This window comes from Bos mutus, chromosome 3 (genome assembly GCF_027580195.1).
Source record: "Bos mutus isolate GX-2022 chromosome 3, NWIPB_WYAK_1.1, whole genome shotgun sequence".
Lineage (NCBI taxonomy): Eukaryota > Metazoa > Chordata > Mammalia > Artiodactyla > Bovidae > Bos > Bos mutus.
Window position 1 is genome coordinate 94,218,893 of NC_091619.1, and position 21,804 is coordinate 94,240,696.

A 21,804-nucleotide genomic window follows, 5' to 3' on the forward strand; every position below is an offset into this window, starting at 1 on the left:
TGGACATGGAACAACAGACTGGTTCCAAATTGGGAAAGCAGTACATCATGGCTGTATATTCTCATCCTGCTCATTTAACTTCTATGCAGAGTACATCATGCAAAATGCTGGGCTGGATGAAGCACAAGCTAGAATCAAGATTGCTGGGAGAAATATCAATAACCTCAGATATGCAGTTGACACTACCGTTATGGTAGAAAGTGAAGGGGAACTAAAGAGCCTCTTGAGGAAGGTACATGAGAAGAGTGAAAATGCTGCCTTAAAAGTCAACATTCAAAAAACGAAGATCATGGCATCTGGTCCCATCACTTCATGGCAAATCGATGGGGAAACAATGGAATTAGAGACCAACTTTATTTTCTTGGGCTCCAAAATCACTGCAGATGGTGACTGCAGCCATGAAATTAAAAGACACTTGGTCCTTGAAACAAAAACTATGACAAACCTAGACAGCATGTTAAAAAGCAGAGACATTACTTTGATGACAAAGATCTGTATAGTCTAAGCTGTGGTTTTTCCAATAGTCATGTATGGATGTGGTGAAGACAATGGCACCCCACTCCAGTACTCTTGCCTGGAAAATCCCATGGATGGGGGAACCTGGTAGGCTGCCGTGTATGGGGTCACACAGAGTCGGACACGACTGAAGCAACTTAGCAGCAGCAACAGCATGTATGGATGTGAGAGTTGGACCATAAAGAAGGCTGGACATTGAATAATTGACGCTTTTGAACTGTGGTGTTGGAGAAGACTCTTGGGAGTCCCTTGGACTGCATGGAAATCAAACCGGTGAATTCTAAAGGAAATCAGTCCTGAATATTCCTTGGAAGGACTGATGCTGAAGTTGTAGCTCCAATCCTTTGGCCACCTGATGCAAAGAACCTACTTATTGGAAAAGACTCTGATGCTGGGAAAGATTGAAGGCAGGAGGAGAAGGGGATGACAGAGGATGAGATGGTTGGATGACATCATCGACTCAATGGACATGCGTTTGAGCAAGCTCTGGGATATGACAAAGGACAGGGAAGCCTGGCCTGCTATATTCCATGGGGTCACAAAGAGTTGGATACGACTGAATGATTGAACAAGAACATATCTGTGTGCATGAATATGTGAGTATATCTGACACTTGGAAGTCATACTGGACTTTTCTCTACTTTGTACTACGTGTAGCATTCCTCGTCTCTACTACTCAGATGCCATCAGTGCTCTTTCATCCTTATGAAAACAAACAAAAATGCCTTAACAAATTTCTAAAATGCCTCCTAGGTATACTGCTCACAACGATATCCACCTCAAATGAATAATTAAAATAAGAATAATATAATGTATATTTAAAAATAAAATGAAATTCTCTTTTTAGAGAAGGGGATAATCATGTACATAAACTATTTCTTTATCTTTCATATAAGAATTTTGATAGATACCATTTGATGTTGATAAACTAAAATAATAGAAAAATAAAGATATTGTGTAGAATAAAATCTGAGAAACTAAAAACTGAAGTGGTTAAGAACATTTTAATCTAGGGACTGAGAATTGGGTTTGAGAGATATTAGTCATAGGATAATTTTACATCTATAACATCTATATATAAATATTATTTGTATAATATCTCTGTCATATATATATATATATATATATATGGATTGATTCTGTGATATGAAAATCAATTCTTGCTCTTTCACTTTTTAACATTTAAAAATAATTGTTTTGAGATAAGTTTACCCATAACAAAAATGTACCTGTTTTACCTATGAAATTTAGTGAGTTTGGAAAATATATAATATAAACCCACCACCATCACATACATATGAGGTTCATTTTTTTTTCCTGAAAAGTTGTCGAGTTCTTCAAGCACTATTTGTTTTACAAGTTGTTTTTTCTATATTAAATTATCCTTGCACCTTTGTTCAAACTTAATTGACCAAATGTATATGGATGTATTTCTTCACTCTGTAATCTGATCCACTTATTTATATGACTTTCCTGTAAGTCTTATTCTCATGTAAGTTCTTCAACTCTTATTTTTCATAATTGTATTCAGTATTTCAGGCCCTTTGAGTTTCCATATAAATTTTAGAGTCAGTTTGTTGATTTCTTGGAATAAGTCCTGCTGAGATTTTGATTGGTATTGCATTTAATCTAGAGATCAGTTTTTGGAAAGTTGTCACTTTAATAATAATGAGTTCTCTAATCCATGAACATGGTATATCTTGATATTTAATTGGGTCTTCCTTAATATGTATCAACAATTTTTATTTTTTTATTTTTCAATATACAGTTCTTATATATAATTTGTTAAATTTAAGCCTTGTTATTTTGTGTTTTTGATGGTATTGTAAGTGGTATGGTGTTTCAAATTTCATTTTCCAGTTGTTCATGGCTAGTACCTTTCTGGAATCTCTACTTAATCTCCTAAATTTTCAACATGGATTCTTCACTGTGGATGGTTGCATGTTGAATGTTTCCCAGCACTGTGCACCTTGGAAATTACAACTTCCTGGTCATTCTTTGACTGGTCTCATGGAATTTTATTCTATATGGCTTAGCATTCAGACAGTCTTAAACAGATTGCTATACATTTTAGATGCTCTGACTCTCATAGCAGTCTCCCCTTCAGTAGTCTAACCTTCAGACTTTCCTCATCCCTCTCCAAACTCTTACTTCTGTCTTTTCAACACACTAAATCACCCTGTTGTACTTGGGAACCCTCTTCTCCCTGTACAATAGATCAGAAAGTATCACTAATCTAAAAGCTAGTATTATCGTTAGGCTCACCTAGTTTTCCCCCCTTTTTCAGGTGTCTCAGTTTGGTGCTGCTTATCATTTAACTCTGAGAAGAGTTGTTCTGTATGTAGCATATCGTTGATAGTGAAATGAGTACAACTGTACAGTAGTTTGAACATTTTTTGACATTGTCTTTATTTGGGATTGGAATGAAAATGGACCTTTTTCAGTCCTGTGACCACTGGTGAGTTTTCCAAATTTGCTGGTGTATTGAATGCAGCACTTTAACAGCATCATCTTTTAGGATTTGAAGTAGCTCAGCTGGATTTCCATCACCTCTACTAGCTTTATTCTTAGTAATGCTTCCTAAGGCCCGCTTGACTTCACAGTCCAGGATGTCTGGCTCTCGGTGAGTGACTTCTGTCTTAGTCAGGCGTTAAGCTCGGTTTAGTTTCATTCTCCACTTTTAATTCTACCCTGAATCTTTGATATGCTTTGTGAATGATTTTTACTCCTCCTCCAAGGTTTGAGCCCTTCAACAATATTGATATATTGTCTTAGTCCCAGGACGGTTTGCTGCTCTTCCCTTAAATGTAGAGAATTTTTTTCCTTTTAATACTTCTCCTCTTACAATGAGTCTCACTTGAGCACGGGGGTTACAAAGTTTGTTGTTCTTCCCTAGTGACTTAGGCCTCCTGGCGTGCTATGATTCATGGGGTCTCAAAGAGTCGGACACGACTGAGTGACTGACCTCATCTGATCTGAGTGACTTAGGGCCTTTTTTCTATAGGGAAAATGATATTCGTCGGGCCATTCTCCCTTTGCAGGTCTGAATCACAAAGAAAGGCATTTTCTAGTCTTCTGCCTTGCTTCTAATCTTTCTCCTAAACGCTTGATGAAGGCTTGTGTAGGAGAATCTCCCAGTGCTGCGAACTTCCTTTTGTGTCTGTGACTCCCAGGGGTTCTACTCTCTCTTGTTCCCCAAACTTACCTTAAATGATTTTTTAAAAATTAACTTCTTTTTAGTCATTTGTATGGGACCCACCATTTCTTTCTCCTGTGCTCTGATACGGAGGAGTCAGTGCTTGCTTCTCATCCCTTTTTGGTAGAGCCTGACTTTTCTTGGATATTAGAATTTCAGTTACCCTACAACTCAGTTCTCTGATAGATTTTAAAAATATATATAAATTTATTTATTTTAATTGGAGGCTAATTACTTTACAGTATTGTATTGATTTTGCCATACATTAACATGAATCCTCCACAGGTATACACGTGTTCCCCATCCTGAACCCCCCTCCCACCTCCCTCCCCGTACCACCCCTCTGGTTTTTATAAGTTATTTTTTGTTCTTTACTGGGATTTTTATGCTAAGATGGAAAAGATGATCTTTCCAGCTTTCTACATTCTAAATGGAAGTGAAATTTCTAAAACAAAAAAATTTAAGTTCCTGTTAGGAAATATAGCTTTTATACTAAGTCAGTGTTTCTCAAATTATTTCTGGTATTGGTATATTATGTATTTATAATACTAATTATAGAACTGTTGCTTTATTCACAATAAAATAGCTATTTGTTACAAGTTAAATGTTACCATTTATTTACATAATTGATGAAATTTAATGAACATCTTTCTTATTTCATTGGTTATACGAGATATTTTTCATACCTAATTCTCATAACACAGTTTTGAAATATGGATTTTACCATTCCTTTTTATGGATGAGAGAAACTGAGGCTTAAAATGATTAAGCTGATTGCCTTGTGTTATGGAGAATTAATATGTAGTAGAGATGAGATTTGAGTCCATATCTTTCTGATTTAAAAATCTGTTCTCTTTCTACTTCATCACAATATATTGTTAATTTCTTTAGTGCCTGGATAAGCACTGAATTACAGGGGGAATGTAATGATAAAATTTTTGCTGGACTTGTGTTACTAAATGCATTTTGATTTCTGCTTAACAAGAGCCAATTTTTTGAACAATAGGCAGTGATATGGGAAATGATGATGCCATCGGAGGGAATGTGAGCAAATATGTGGTGCTTCCAACTGGATACTGTGGACAGCCCAAGAAAGGACATCTTATCTTTGATGCTTGCTTTGAAAGTGGTGAGTGTATCAAAGACCTTTTCTTTTGAGATTGCCTGGTGAGGTTTTTTTTTAAGAATCTTACTCCATATGACCATTTAGTGTGATTCAACCCTTTTAATTTTTTTTACCATAATGAAATAAATTGTGAGTGAAAAATCAGATTTGAATGAATTAACTTGGAAATACTTAAAGTGAAACACAATAAATGTTTTTGTTGTCATAAATGATTAGAAAAATAATGATAGTACTAATGAACATTTATAGAGGACTTTATATTTTATCAAATGCTTATCTAGATATTATTTCTTTCAGGTAAAACTAATATAATTTGACTACTTGATAAATGATTGATAATGAATATCTACTATATGATTCTTAGTCATTCTGAGAGGAGGCTTCTCTATTAAAAAAAAGTTAAAGAATAGATTCAGTTGAATAAAACAGGAAAAGTAATATACTTCATACACAGAAAATGCTATGAGAATTCTGATAGGGGAACTCAGGGCTTGATTGTGAACTTCCATCCAGTAGTAACTGAATCTTGTTAACTTTCTTGAGCCTCACACTCTGAATGGAATGTAAGCATATAGTGTGTATTCAGAATATGTTGAAAATATTAATGAGAAATTAAACATAATTTTGTTTAAAAGATAATTGTTGATTATTTTGGGTTTTGAATGTTGTACTTGCACATGTGTGGGTATGCATGATTGAAGGGACATTTTAGTTTATGAAAGTTCTCTGAACTTTAAGAACCATGGCTGTTTATACCAACAACTGAAAAATTGTTTATGTAGGATTTTCCCCTCTGTTTATTCTATGTTGTTTTAGTATTCTAGGGCTGCCTTTATAAAGAACCATAAACTGATTGACTTAAAAAACAGAAATTTAATGTTTCAGAATTCTGGAGGACAGAAGTCTGAGATTGAGATGTTGACAGGGTTGGTTCCTTCTAAGGGTTGCGAAGAAGATTCTGCTTAGTGTCTCTCCTCTAGCTTATTGTACTTTGCTAGCAATCTTTGGTGTTCCTTGGTCTGTAGAAATACCATCCTGATTTCTGCCTTCATTTTCATAGGCATTCTCTGTGTGTACATGTCTGTCTCTAAATATTCCCTTTTTATAAGGATATCAGTCATATTGGACTAGGGCCTACTCTAATGACCTGATTTTAACATGATTCCTTCTATAGAAACCGTGTCTCTTATTAGAGTCACAGGGCTAAGACATCAATATACAAATTTTGGGGAGATGTAATTTAATCCATAACACAGTATTGTAATGTTGTCTTTCCAATCAGACTTGAACACTGTCAACATAATTGGGAACAACATACTGTACTTTCTTTGAATCTTGTATAGCTGTCCTTTGGTGCCTGGGTAGGATTGGTTCTAGGACCCGTGTGGATGCTAAAATCCACATATGTGCAAGTCCTTCATATAAAATGATGTAATATTTGTGTGTAACCTATGCACATCCTCCTGTATACTTTATTGTCTCTAGATTACTTATAATAATATCTTATGCAGTGTAAATGCTATGTAAGTAGTTACCAGCAAGTGGCAAATTCAAGTTTTGCCTTCTGGCACCTTGGAATTGAAAAAAACAAAATTTGATCCTTGGTTCATTGAATCTGGGGATGTGGAACCCATGGATATGGAGGGCTGAGTTCATGTGGATGAAGTTTATTGCCTTTAGATAGGCTTCCATTTTCTTTCTTTCAGAGTTGTGTAATATGTAAGGTGCACATTATATTTACATTATAATATGTAAAATATGTAATATGTAATATGCACATTGCCTGTTCCTAAGCTGGTGGATAACTAATCTGTGTTTCTTATGAGAAATAAGGTCTATAGGTCAAATATGAACTTTCCTATGAATTCCTGATATGTTTTCTTTCCATATGCCCTTCCATTTAAGTATTATTTTTCCTGGAAAAACATCTACACCACCCTAATTTTATCTCTTGAGAGACACCTGACATTTTTTATGATTTTTAAAAGTTTCTGTTGCTCTTTTCTTCTAGACTATAACCTGCTTCTGGGTAGAATCTAAGTATGGTTAATCCATGTCCTCTTATTGAACCAGGTAGAGTGCTTACAAAATTAAGCAAAAATTAATTCTGTATTTGTTGAATGAAGTAGTTTAAACAACAGAAGTTTGTGGAAAGATTAATTTTCTGATAGGTTTGATGAAAAAGCCATATTTAATTGCTCACTATTATCTAGTCCATCAACTAGTCCAACCAGTTATCCAATTTCTAGTCCAACTTCTCTAGTCTGACTTAGTTGTCCTAGTTCAACTTCTCTCAAGCCTTCATACTTTTGTGGATGCTATTTTCTCTGTGTCCCAGATTCTTTGTTTACTTGGTAAAATGTTAATTTAGACTCAGGCCAGTATTTCTTTCTCTGAGAAACAGTACCTCTTAGGCGGGTTTGACTATCTCTACCTATATGTTTGCAGGCACCTTTCCTGTGACTTACAGGCCTTTTCCATGATAGCTTTTATTGCATTACAGTCATTTAATAATCTTTTTTTCCTTATCGCTAAAAATTCCTTGAGGTCAGTGACGGTTTCTTATTAATTTTTGTTCTGCCATCTATGGGGTCGCACAGAGTTGGACACGACTGAAGCAACTTAGCAGCAGCAGCAGCAGTACCTAGTGTACTACCAGAAACTGACTCTGATGAAATGGAAATATATGATTTATCTGACAGATATTTCAAAGTAACTGTCATAAAGATTTTTACCAAAATCAAGAAACCATTGCATGAACCAAGTGAGAATTTCAACAAAGAGATGGATAATACTGAAAGTACCAAATAGAAAGCATGACGTTAAAGAACACAGTAACTGAACTGAAAAAATTTCCTAGAAGACTTCAACATCAGACTAAAGTAGAAGAAAGGAGCAGAGAATTTGAATACACATCATTGGAAATGATTTCCTCAGAGGAATAAAGGTAAAAAGAATGAAATAGAGTGAAGAAAGCCTAATGGACTTATGGGATACCATAGAACATATCAATGTACTCATTATGAGAGCTCCAGAAGAAGAAAAGAGATAGAGAGGAAGAACCAAAGGAATTTTAAAGGAGGGAAGACATAGAATAAAATAGTCTTCATAAAGTGAGATTTTAAGATTAATAAAAATATTTTACATTTAAAAAATTTTAACAATAGCAACAAGAACATTAAGGGAAAAAACCAATAATAATATTTTTTTTACTTATTGTTTAACCATACCCTGTAAGAAATGATGGATTTATGTAATTTATCTCATTTAACACACACAAGCCTTCTGAGATATTATATCTCTACTTGTAAGTGAGGAAGCTGATACTCAAAAGTGTAAAGTTATTTACTTTGAATTACACGGCTAACAAGTGGTGTAGTCAAATTTGAAACTGAGAATTTCCTGACTCCAAAGGCCATATTTTTATATATGTATTACATATATGTATTACCTTATTATAGGTCAACTTATGGCATATGGATAATAGACATATTGTTGAAAATTTATCATTAGGTGAAAAGATATATAGGAAAAGGTGTTATGATAAATAAAAAAGAAAAGTTTACTGTTTTAAAATAAGCCATCCAAATAAATACTATGTTTGGTTACCATCATATGAAATTTGAGTTTTATTTTATTATTGATATGCATATACATGTATTGATTATGAAAAGTGCACTATAATTCACACTTCAGGTTAATTGGTTAGCCTGAGAGATTTAGTATGTAGCATTAAATTATTGTGGCATGGAAAAGAGTCAGTGAAATAAAGATATGGGTCAGTTGTTTATCACTTGAAAATCTATCACTTGAAACAGTGGAAATAAAAACTTAAAACATTTTATTTTTAATTCCCCCAGTTGATTTTTCTACATATATTTATATAATCTTTCAAGATTAATGAAGTATTAATTAATTTTATTTCCTTTTAAAATAAAATAAAATACTCTTTATTCTTGGTGCAGCATGAAAATATGCTATAACTGCATTAGAAATCAGGGTTTTTAGCTTAATGCCTCAGTTAAACCTTTTCTTTTTAGATATGCAGTTGACTGATACACTTTTTTGTTCTTTTAAACTTTATTGAGTAATAATTGACAAATATAATTGTGTATATTTAAAGTGTATGGTGTGATGATGTGATGATTTGATATACATGTATATTGTAGAATAATTAGCAAGATCATGATAATTAACACATCCATTACCTTACATAGTCAACATAAGCATCTCCTTTTCCCTCCCTGCAGTAAGTATGCTTAAGATGTTAGCAGATATACAATGGAGAAAAGATAGTCTCTTCAACAAGTGGTGCTGGGAAAACTGATTAACTATGTGTAAAAGAATGAAACTAGAACACTTTCTAATATCATAAGCCAAAATAAACTCAAAATGGATTAAACACCTAAATGTAAGACCAGAAGCTATAAAACTCTTAGAGGAAAACATACGCAGAACACTCTCTGACATAAATCACAGCCGAGATCCTCTATGACCCACCTCCCACAATAATGGAAATAAAAGCAAAAATAAACAAATGGGACCTAATTAAACTTAAATGTTTGCACAACAAAGGAAACTTTAAGCAAGGTGATGACAGCCCTCGGAATGGGAGAAAATAATAGCAAATGAAACAACTGACAAAGAATTAATCTCCAAAATATACAAGCAGTTCTTGCAGCTCAATACTAGAAAAACGAACAACCCAATCAAAAAGTGGGCAAAAGACCTAAACAGACATTTTTCCAAAGAAGACATACAGATGACTAATAAACACGTGAAAAGATACCCAGCTTCACTCATTATTAGAGAAATGCAAATCAAAATCATTAGATATCATCTCACACGTCAGAATGGCTATCGTCAAAAAGTCTACAAACAATATTGTTTGTTTTGTTTTTGTTGCTTTATTCCCCAGTTGGCACCTTGCTTTAGTTTTGTTTTCCAGTTTGTGCTGTAGTTAGTATTGTTTTTAAGTGGTTGATACCATTTTTGGTTTCCTTTGCTTGCTGGGTCAGTCTATTGTACTTCATTTCTTTATTGGACTGTTTTGATTTTGTTTATAGATGTATATGTGTGTATATTCCATTATTTTAGTTATTATTTGCCTGATTTTGTAATTGCCATTTGTCTGGGGTGCCTCTTTTCTTTCTTGTTTTTGAGTGTTTGTTTTAATCCCATTTAATGCCATAACAAACCACCTGTGGAATCTCCGTTCTCTGGCCAGAGATCAAGCCCTGAGCCTTTGGAGTGGGAGTGCTGACTCAAAGACCCTAGACTACCAGAGAACTCCTAGGGAGTATTAATTAGTGAGAACTCCCACAAAGGCAACTACCTGTATACCAGACCTGGCATCACTAAACTTCCAGCAGCATCCTGTGCAGGAGGCCTTATCCAAACAACCAACAAGACAAAAATACAAACCAAACAATCAGCAGACAGGATTACCACCTCACACAGTCCTGCCCATCAGAGGGGAGAAAAAAAATTGCCTCCTCCAACCTGAACACAAGCACAGGTAACACCCTACACGAAGCTTACACAAACCACAGGACCAACCTTACCCACAGAGGAAAAAAGCCAAAAGGAAGAAAGAATTCAACCTCGAGGTCTGGGGAAAGAAAACTTCAAAGACAATAAGTTAAAAAAAAAGGCAAAGGCAGAGAAATACTGTGCAAATGAAGGAACAACCTGGAAACTCACAGTCCAAATAAATGAAGAGGAAATAGGCAAACTACCTGAAAAAGAATTCAGAGTAATGATAGTAAAGAGGATCCAAAACCTCAAAAATAGAATGGAGAAAATGCAAGAATCAATTAACACACTTAACAAAAATCTAGAAGATATAAAGAATAAACAAACAGAGACAAACAACACATTTACTGAAATTAAAAAGACTCTAGAAGGAATCAATATCAGAATATTTGAGTCAGAAGAATGGATAAGTGAGCTGGAAGATAGAATAGTAGAAATAACTCCTGAAGAGTTGTAAAGTTATAAAGTAAAAAGAATGAAAAGAGCTTACAATAGTCTGAGACCTCTGGGACAGCATTAAACACACAAACATTTGAATTATAGGGGTCCTAGAAGAAGAAGAGAAAAGGAAACGGTATGAGAAAATTTTTGAAGAGATTATAGTCCAAACTTTCCCCAACATGGGAAAGGAAATAGTCAAGTCCAAGAAGCACAGAGAATTCCATCCAGGATAAACCCAAGGAGAAACACACTAAGACTAATCAAACTAACAAAGATTAAATACAAAGAAAGAATATTAAAAGCAGCAAGGGAAAAGCAACAAGTAATATACAAGGGAAACCCCATATGTTTAATTGCTGATCTTTCAGTGAAAACTCTTCAGGCCAGAAAGGAATGTGAAGTGAAAGTTGCTCAGTTGTGTCCCACTCTTTGCAACCCCATGAACTACACAGTCCATGGAATTCTCCAGGCAAGAATACCAGAGTGGGTAGCCTTTCTCTTCTCCAGGGGATCGTCCCAACCCAAGGATTGAACCCAGGTCTCCCACATCACAGGCAGATTCTTTACCAGCTGAACCACAAGTGAAGCCCGAGAATACTGGAGTGGGTAGCCTATCCTTTTTCCAGCAGATCTTCCCGACCTAGGGATCGAACTGGGGTCTCCTGCATTACAGGTAAATTCTTTACTGACTGAGCTATCAGAAAGGAATCACAGGATATATATATATATAAAGTACTGAAGGAAAAAATCTACAGTCAAGATTACTGTACCCAGCAAGGATCTCATTCAAAATTGACAGAGAAATCAAAAGCTTTACAGACAAGTGAAAGCTAGGAGAATTTAGTACCATAAGACCAGCTTTACAACAAATGTTAAAGGGACTTATATAGACAGGAAATAAAAGAGAAGAAAAAGACCTACAAAAACAAACCACAATTAAGAAAATGGCAATAGGAACATATATATCAATAATTACTTTAAATGTAAATGGATTAAATGCTCCAATCAAAAGACACAGACTGGCTGAATGGATATAAAAACAAGACCCATATATATGCTGTCTACAAAAGACCCACTTTAGCTCTAAAGACTGAAAGTGAGAGGATGGAAAAAATATATTTCATGCAAATGGAAATAAAAAGAAAGCTGGAGTAATAATCCTCATATCAGAAAAAATAGACCTTAAAATAAAGAATATTACAAGAGATAAGAAAAAAGTCTACAAACTGTAAATGCTGGAGAGGGTATGGAGAAAAGGGAACCCTTTTACACGCTGGTGGGAATGCACACTGGTACAGCCACTATAGAAAACAGTGTGGAGATTCCTTAAAAAACTGGGAATAGAACTGTCATATGACCCAGCAATCCCATTGCTGGGCATTTACCATGAGGAAACCAGAAATGAAAGAGACATATGTACCCCAGTGTTCATAGCAACATTGTTTACAATAGCTAGGACATGGAAGCAAGCTAGATGTCCATCAGCAGATGAATGGATAAGGAAGTTGTGGTACATATACACAATGGAATATTACTCTGCTATAAAAAGGAACACATTTGAGTCAGTTCTAATAAGGTGGATGAACCTGGAGCCTATTCTACAGAGTGAAGTAAGTCAGAAAGAGAAAGACAAATACTGTATATTAGCACACATATATGGAATTTAGAAAGATGCTACCAGCAATCTTCATGCAGAGCAGCAAAGGAGAGACAGAGACACAAAGAACGGACTTTTGGATTCAGTGGGAGAAGGAGAGGGTGGGATGATTTGAGAGAATAGCATTGAAACATGTACATTACCATATGTGAAATAAATGACCAGTGCGAGTTCAATGCATGAAGCAGGGCACCCATAGCCGGTGCTCTGGGACAAACCAGAGGGATAGGGTAGCAAAGGCGATGGGAGGGGGTTCAGGATGTACAGGACACAGGTATACCTGTGGCCGATTCATGTTGATGTATGGCAGAAACCATCACAATATTGTAAAGTAATATCCTCCAATTAAAATAAATAATTAAAAAAAGATGTTAGCAGTTGTCAAGTGTTTGTTGTTGTTGAGTTGCTAAGTCATATTCAACTCTGCAGCCCCAGGGACTGAGGCATGCCAGGCTCTTCTGTTCAGTTTTCAGGTATATAATACCATATTCTTTAGTCACTGTGCTGTACATTAGATCCTTAGAACTTATAATTGAAATTTTGTACCCTTTGACTTGCTGCTGCTGCTGCTAAGTTGCTTCAGTCGTGTCTGACTCTGTGTGACACCATAGACAGCAGCCCATCAGGCTCCCCGGTCCCTGGGATTTTCCAGGCAAGAACACTGGAGTGGGTTGCCATTGCCTTCTCCAACACTTTGACCTATATCACTCTATTTCCTCTTCCCTTAGCCCCAGGCAACCCCCATTCTTTTTTTGTGTCTATAAAATCAGCTTCCCTGTGGCATTATTCACAATAGCCAAGATGTAAAAACAACCTAAATGTACTTTGGTGGATAAATGGATACAGAAAATATCTATACTTTTGGACTCAGTGTGTATACCTACACACACACACACACACACACGCATATACATAAAGGACATCTTGCCATTTGTGACCACATGGGATGAATCTGGTGGGAATGCTACTTTTTTTTTAAACAAGAGGTAACATAGGATAATACCCCAAAACACAGGTTTTGGTTTCAGTTAGACTTGAATTCATATATTAACTTTAGCATGTACTGGTTATGCCATACTGATGATATCACTTAAAGTTTACTTAAAATTGGGGAAATAAATATATATATTGTAGAATTATTATGCAAATTAGAGATAGCATACAAAATAGGTTTAGCACAATATCTAGTAATGAATTTCAGGTGGTAATTCTGGCACATATAAAATATCACTATTTCAAGGGTGCTGAAATGTACCAGAACTTTTCTTGGTATGTTTACTAGTGTTATTTCCAATACTTAGAAATCTTTGGAATAAAGGAGCCTTAAATTCCCTCCAGAGTTATAATGAGATAAGGACTTAGGTAAGAGTTGTATATTTAAATGGGGAATCTCAGGAAGAACAAGTGAGGGAGTAGGGAGAGTAATACTGGTAAAGAAGTAAAGCTAGCAAAGTATGTGTCCGTTAACAAGTGTGATAATGTTTGTGGGTAGATTAACCTTGGTTAGAGGGAGCCCACTCATACACATGTAGGGTAAAAATTGCATTACTCCTCGCACAAATATAATTAACATGTGTGAAATTTATTTTTTTGCCTGACTTATAGGTATTTTATATATTTTTAAATAGGATGATTGATGAGCAAATATTTTCTTTCTGCCAATCATATCATTAAAGTAGATAATCTTAATCAGTCTAATATAACTCCATAATTACTTCATTGCTGTGCATTTCAAAAAGTTAAAACAAAATGATTTTGAAAAAACAAATCCATATTAACTAAGTCCCTGGGGAATGAAGCCAAGGACATATATGGAACTTTAAGAGTCACAAAAATTATACAAGAAAAGAACTAAAAAAAAAAAAAAAAAAAAAAAAAAAAACTCAGATAAATAAAGAGAATGGGGAAATGCTCTGCTTAAGTCTTCCTCTTACTAATAACAAGAGGTTTTCTGAGATCCTGTCTCTACTGTGATTTGTAGAAACTTCGTGGGGATTTTGGATGATTAGATAATTCATTTAGAAAAAATTATTTGCTACCAATTAACCCTTTAATCCTAGAATTCTTTTTAGTATTGGATTAGCTGTACTTTTGGAGAAGGGAATGGCAATCCACTGCAGTGTTCTTGCCTGGAGAATTCCATGGATGGAGAAGCCTGGAGGGCTGCAGTTTGTGGGGTCGCAGAGAGTCGGACACAACTGAGTGACTAACACACATACACACACACACACACACTCATGCACAACTTCCTTATCTCTATCACCATGTCTAATTTATTCTTGGTCCTGTTATGGAAAGTTGGTTTATGTCCAGTGGGTGAATTATTCCATCCACCTGCTTATTTAGTGCCTTCTCTGTGTTAGGTATTTTCTGACAAGCATGGAAGATCTTCAACATATTTTTTTTGTTTTTGGTTATGACTTCATAACCAAAGATTTGAATGCTTTGTACCCATTCCCATACTTCCATTCCTATGTCTCTGTCCCAGACCTCTATGCCTGTAGTCTTTCAGTCTTGTTCTTTACAGTCCTCTTACCAACCAATCCACCAAGACATTTGCCATTACCCAAGAGTCCAAGATTCCTTCCTGGAGATTTCCTTCCTGGAGAAGGAGCAAAGATTTCCTTCCTGAAGAAGGAAATGGCAACCCACTCCAGAATTCTTGCTTGGGAAATCCCATGGACAGAGTAGCCTGAAGTCCATAGGGTCACACAGAGTTGGACACGACTGAAGCAAGTTAGCAGCAAGAGTCCATGTATATCCTCACCTCATACTACTTCTGCCTCCATACAAAGATTAGTAAATGTACTGCTCTAAACTATTCACTGGGAGATTTTCCTATCGCCACATCCTTTAAAGAAAACTGAGTGGTATTATATAGCAGAAACAAGTGTTTTTTTAGCTTATGCCAACATATCAAGCCAGTATATCTGTTAATCAGTCTTGAGTTTTGTCTTCCCTAGGGAATCTCCCATAAGGCCATGAATGTTAGCTGAGAGAATGGCTATAACAGAGCTAAGTGTCATAGGAGTCTACCTATCATTCAAATTACACAATTACTTGATGTCTCATGATCAGAAGCTCAGTATTTACTAGCGATCAAGAGTTTTCTGAAGCTGCTTTTTACTGCAGAGCTAATCTCTTGCTTTAGAACTCCAAAATCTGTTTGTCATAGATTCTGCAGTGTCTTGTCTATCATGGTTGTCTCTAGCATCACTGGATTTCTTTTTTTAAATTTTATTTTATTTTGCAAGAATACCTAACATGAGATCTACTCTCTTAACAAGTTTTTAAGTGTACAATACAATATCGTTGACTTTAGATACAGTCTTGAATAGCGGATCTCTAGAGCTTATTCATCCTGCTTAACTGAAACTTTATGCCCAGTGTTCAGGGTTGATTGCCTTTAGGATTGACTGATTTGATCCCCTTGCAGTCTAAGGCACTCTCAAGAGTCTTCTCCAATACCACAGTTTGAAAGCATCAATTCTGTGGCACTCTGCTTTCTTTATGGTTCATTTCTAATTATTCTTATTTGGATACACTACATGCAGTGACTCCACACAGACACACACAAAGTCCTTATTCAGGTGCAGCATTGTGGAAAGCACCTGGATGGAGACTAGACCTACATAGGGAGATCACTTAGGGAGTTTTTAGAATAATATATTTGAGAAAATATGAGGGTCTGAATGTAATATAGTTTGCCTGATGACTCAGGGTTATCACCAAGGACATCATTTTTACTGTTGTTTATTTGTAACACCATAAAGTACTTTGATGATGAATGATTATAATATCCTTATGGGGAGTTGGAGTACATAGTGCTGCTTCTTACTGTATCAAAATTATTCCTAATTTTTGAATACCTATATTAGTAAGTGTAACACAGTGGCTAATTTGGCAAGTTTGGGGGTAAAATGGCCTAGAGTCAGTTTCTAACTTCACCACTTACCAGATGTTCAACATTGTACAAGTTGTTTAACGTTTCTGTATTTTGGTTTCTTCATACATAATATGGGGATGATAATAGTGCCTACCTTATGGGATTTTAGGAAAGATGAAATGAGGTTGCACATGTAAAGCAATATAACACTAGCACATGACAATTGCCCAACCAGCGTTAATTATACAAGATACAGGAATGGATAACTCTTACACTGTAGCACATGAGACAAATGCTCAAACTGATAATTATACTTCAGTGTAATATATATCACAGTATGATATATACCATATATATAATATATATATACACATCAGTTCAGTTCAGTTCAGTCGCTCAGTCATGTCCGACTCTTTGCGACCCCATGAATCGCAGCACTCCAGGCCTCCCTGTCCATCACCAACTCCCGGGAGTTCACTCAGACTCACGTCCATTGAGTCAGTGATGCCATCCGGCCATGTCATCCTCTGTCGTCCCCTTCTCCTCCTGCTCCCAATCCCTTCCAACATCAGAGTCTTTTCCAATGAGTCAACTCTTCGCATGAGGTGGCCAAAGTACTGGAGTTTCAGCTTTAGCATCATTCCTTCCAAAGAACTCCCAGGGCTGATCTCCTTCAGAATGGACTGGTTGGATCTCCTTGCAGTCCAAGGGACTCTCAAGAGTCTTCTCCAATACCACAGTTCAAAAGCATCAATTCTTCAGCGCTCAGCCTTCTTCACAGTCCAACTCTCACATCCATACACGACCACAGGAAAAACCATAGCCTTGACTAGATGGACCTTTGTTGGCAAAGTAATGTCTCTGCTTTTCAATATGCTATCTAGGTTGGTCATAACTTTCCTTCCAAGGAGTAAGTGTCTTTTAATTTCATGGCTGCAGTCACCTTCTGCACTGATTTTGGAGCCCCCCAAAATAAAGTCTGACACTGTTTCCACTGTTTCCCCATCTATTTCCCATGCAGTGATGGGACCGGATGCCATGATCTTCGTTTTCTGAATGTTGAGCTTTAAGCCAACTTTCTCACTCTCCTCTTTCACTTTCATCAAGAGGCTTTTCAATTCCTCTTCACTTTCTGCCATAAGGGTGGTGTCATCTGCATTTCTGAGGTTATTGATATTTCTCCCGGCAATCTTGATTCCAGCTTGTGCTTCCTCCAGCCCAGCGTTTCTCATGATGTACTCTGCATAGAAGTTAAATAAGCAGGGTGAAGATATACAGCCTTGACGTACTCCTTTTCCTATTTTGAACCAGTCTGTTGTTCCATGTCCAGTTCTAACTGTTGCTTCCTGACCTGCATACAGGTTTCTCAAGAGGCAGGTCAGGTGGTCTGGTGTTCCCATCTCTTTCAGGATTTTCCACAGTTTATTGTGATCCACACAGTCAAAGGCTTTGGCATAGTCAAGAAAGCAGAAATAGATGTTTTTCTGGAACTCTCTTCCTTTTTCCATGATCCAGCGGATGTTGGCAATTTGATCTCTGGTTCTTCTGCCTTTTCTAAAACCAGCTTTAACATCTGGAAGTTCACGGTTCACATATTGCTGAAGCCTGGCTTGGAGAATTTTAAGCATTACTTTACTAGCATGTGAGCTGAGTGCAATTGTGCGGTAGTTTGAGCATTCTTTGGCATTGCCTTTCTTTCGGATTGGAATGAAAACTGACCTTTTCCAGTCCTGTGGCCACTGCTGAGTTTTCCGATGTGTGCTGGTTGCAGCCACCCACGGTCATATATACACATACTATATACTAAACAGTATAACATATAAACAAACGTTTTATAGAAACTAAGGTGGATGATAGAGATACTCTGGGTAGTTCATGCTTTGCTGTGTGTATGGTATGCTGCAGTCCATGGCGTTGCAGAGTCAGACACAGCTTGGTGACTGAATAAAAACAACAACAATAGTATTTTTGATCATTCTCGTCCAAGTTCTTTGGCTTAGGAAATGTAGTGCTATAAGATTGTTCTTTGTGTTTATATTTGAAGAATGTTTGTAGTATTTTAGTTAACAATATTCTCCTTTGGCTTCAGGAGTTATATTTGTAGTTGTGGAAAGAGCACTGTGTGGAATCAAGTGACATGGCTTTGAATCCTAGCCTGACCCAACTTTGGGAATTAATTTATGTCTTTTTTTTTAATCTTTAAATCTTTTTTTTTCCTTTTATTTATTTATTTATGTTTTTACTTTACAGTATTGTACTGGTTTTGCCATACATCAACATACATCTGCCATATGTCTTTGAACTCTACTGTATCCCTCTAAAAATGGGGAAAATACTTCATAATTTTAAAAATGACTAATTATAGTTACTATTAATATTAAAAAAATACCTAATCTATGCCAGTCTTTGAGAAAGAAGATAAATATATCATCTATAATACTTTCATTTTTTCAGCTCCCTGACTCCCATTCATACAGACCCATAGCAGTCTGTATACTTTTTAACTCTATTAGAAGTACTCATTTATTTACTTTTTATTAAAATACAATAGATTTATAATGGGTTAGTTTCTGGTGTACAGCATAGTGATTCATTTATACTTATACACATATATATATTCTTTTTCATAACTTTTCCATTATGGTTTATTACAGAACATTGAGTATAGTTCCCTTTGTTATACAGTAGGGCTTTGTTGTTTGTATATTTTATATATAGCAACTTGTATCTGCTAATACAATTTATTCCTCCCAACCCCCTTTCTCCTTTGGTAATTGTAAGTTTGTTTTCTATGTCTGTGAAGCTGTTTCTGTTTCTTAAGGTCATTTGTGTCATATTTTAGATTCCACATGTAAATGATAGATGATGTTTGTCTTTCTGAATTACTTTACTTAGCATGGTAATCTCTATGTCCACCCATGTTGCTATGAATGGCATGATTTCATTCTTTTTATGGCTGAGCAGTTGCAGAAGGCAATGGCACCCCACTCCAGTACTCTTGCCTGGAAAATCCCATGGACTGAGGAGCCTGGTGGGCTGCAGTCCATGGGGTCGCTAAGAGTCAGACAGGACTGAACGACTTCACTTTCACTTTTCACTTTCATGCTTTGGAGAAGGAAATGGCAACCCACTCCAGTGTTCTTGCCTGGAGAATCCCAGGGACAGGGGAGCCTGGTGGGCTGCCGTCTATGGGGTCGCACAGAGTCAGACACGACTGAAGCGACTTAGCAGCAGCAGCAGCAGTATTCCATTGTGTATGTATGCCACATCTTTATCCTTTCATTTGTTGATGAACACTGAGGTTGCTTCCATATCTTGGCAATTGTAAGTAATGCTGCTATAAACATTGGGGTGCATGTGTCTTTTCAGAGGCTAAAAAGAGCTAAATTTGGAATGATTAGTAACAATTTATCTGGGTAAATTTTGGCATTTGAGAAAGACTACTTAGTTCTTGTAATGTCATGCAGAAAGACATGAATAGTGGAGAGATAATGGTATTGACATTTCAGGGAATGGCAAAGTACAGCTAGATCTCTGAAATGGAGAGTATTCTTGAGAATAAGGTCTCACTAAAACTTTTTAATTAATTGAGCTTCATTTCTCTCTAATTCAGAATTCACTTCTAATACATGTAATCTGACATCTCCTTATCTGCCTTCTCAAAGAAATAAGTATGCTTTAGCTTTTTCCTTTTTGAGCGAAGATCAAATGACGCCATCCATGTGTCCACATCCTGAGACCGGTTTGTATGTGTCTTCTCAATGGTTAGTCATTTCCTCTTCACATCATCACCCTATGTCACTTCTGCCCTGTGAACCCTCATGACCTATGTGTATTACTATGCTGTTTGTTTTGCCAGTCCAGAGTTTTGACCCTGACGTTGGGCTTCACTCCTTGTCCATACTGGAAATTTTCCCATAGGATAAATGGTAAGAAAAAGTATTAGTCAATGCCCTCTGGTTTTCCTTTACTTGTTATTAAATGGATGGTTATAAAATCTTGCAACATTTTCAGCCCCAGAACTTCTGTCCTAGAGCAGGTCATCAGTAGGTTTGCTGGACTTGTACAGCAGCTTTCTAACCTCTCTTTAGTCCATGATCTGCAATGCCACCAAAGGTATAATGCAAATCATCTGATCACATTTCTTATTGCTTAAAATCTTTCATGACTGTCTATTGTACTCAGGATAAAATTCAAATGCTTTTATGTAACCATGTCTTTAACATGTCTATATGTGTAAAACTATTCGGCCATAAAAAAGAAGGAAATATTGCCATTTGCAATAATGTGGATTTTGAGGACTTTATGCTAAGTAAGTCAGAGAAGCATAAAATCTGTGTATCACTTGTATGTGAGGTCAAGAAACCCCAAAACAAACAAAAACCAGCCAAACAAACAAACAGAAACCCAAGCTTATAGCGACAGAGAACAGATTGGTGTTGGCCAGATGGGAGGGGATTGGGGCATGGGTGAAATGGATGAGGGGGTCAAAAGATCCAAACTTCTATTTATAAAGTAAATAAATCCTGGGAATGTAATGTATCACATGGTGACTATAGTTAATATTATTTTTCATATTTGAGAGTCTCCAAGAGAGTAGATGTTAAAAGTTCTCATCATAAGAAAGAAAAAAAAGAAAAAATATAACTATTTATGATGACAGGTGGTAACTAAACTTATTGTAGTTGTCATTTCACAGTGTGTATAAATATCAAATCATGTTGTACACCTTAAATCAATATAACACTGTATGTCAATTATACCTCAGCAGCAAACAGAAAAAAGTCATCTTTAGTATAATATCGAAATCAAATTTCCTTCCTATTAATACTATCAGTTTATGCCAGAACATGCCACCTTACAAGGTCTTTATTTCTTTTAGAGAAAAATTAGCACATTAGGAGAAAGCAGCATGGTTTTGAAATATAAAGGAACGTTTCACCATGTCTTGAAATTCTGTTGGAGAAATATTGGTAGCTATGAATAATTTAATTCTATACTTTCTTATTCATAATTGAAAGTGAAAGTGAAAGTTGCTCAGTCGTGTCCGACTCTTTGCGACCCCATGGACTATACAGTCCATGGAATTCTCCAGGCCAGAATACTGGATTGGGTAGCCTTTTCCTTCTCCAGGGGATCTTCCCAACCCAGGGATTGAACTCAGGTCTCCCATTTTACAGGCAGATTCTTTACCAACTGAGCCATGAAGGAAGCCCATTCATAATTGAAACAAAGCTAAATTTCTAGTATGGTAGGATTTTCGCTTGATTTTTAGATTTCTGATTTCTTTACTGAATTATATACATCTGCACATATATGGTTATGTATCTACTTGTATATTTTTCTTTGTTCTTTTTCTTCTACTTCCTCTTTGAGGAAGAAGTAAAATATTTCATTCCCAAATAACTTTCCTCTAAGAATGATAACATTTCCTGCAGTAACAGTCC

The 21,804-nt window shown here is 36.1% G+C and overlaps 1 protein-coding gene across 1 annotated transcript in view; it reads left to right on the forward strand.

The window, feature by feature from the left end:
- AGBL4 (AGBL carboxypeptidase 4) overlaps positions 1-21,804 on the forward strand; it is a 1,467,493-nt gene that overhangs the window by 83,376 nt on the left and 1,362,313 nt on the right. The window contains exon 2 of the mRNA XM_070364879.1: positions 4,719-4,841. Within this exon, the coding sequence (XP_070220980.1) occupies positions 4,719-4,841 (123 nt within the window). The remainder of the gene's footprint in view (positions 1-4,718; positions 4,842-21,804) is intronic.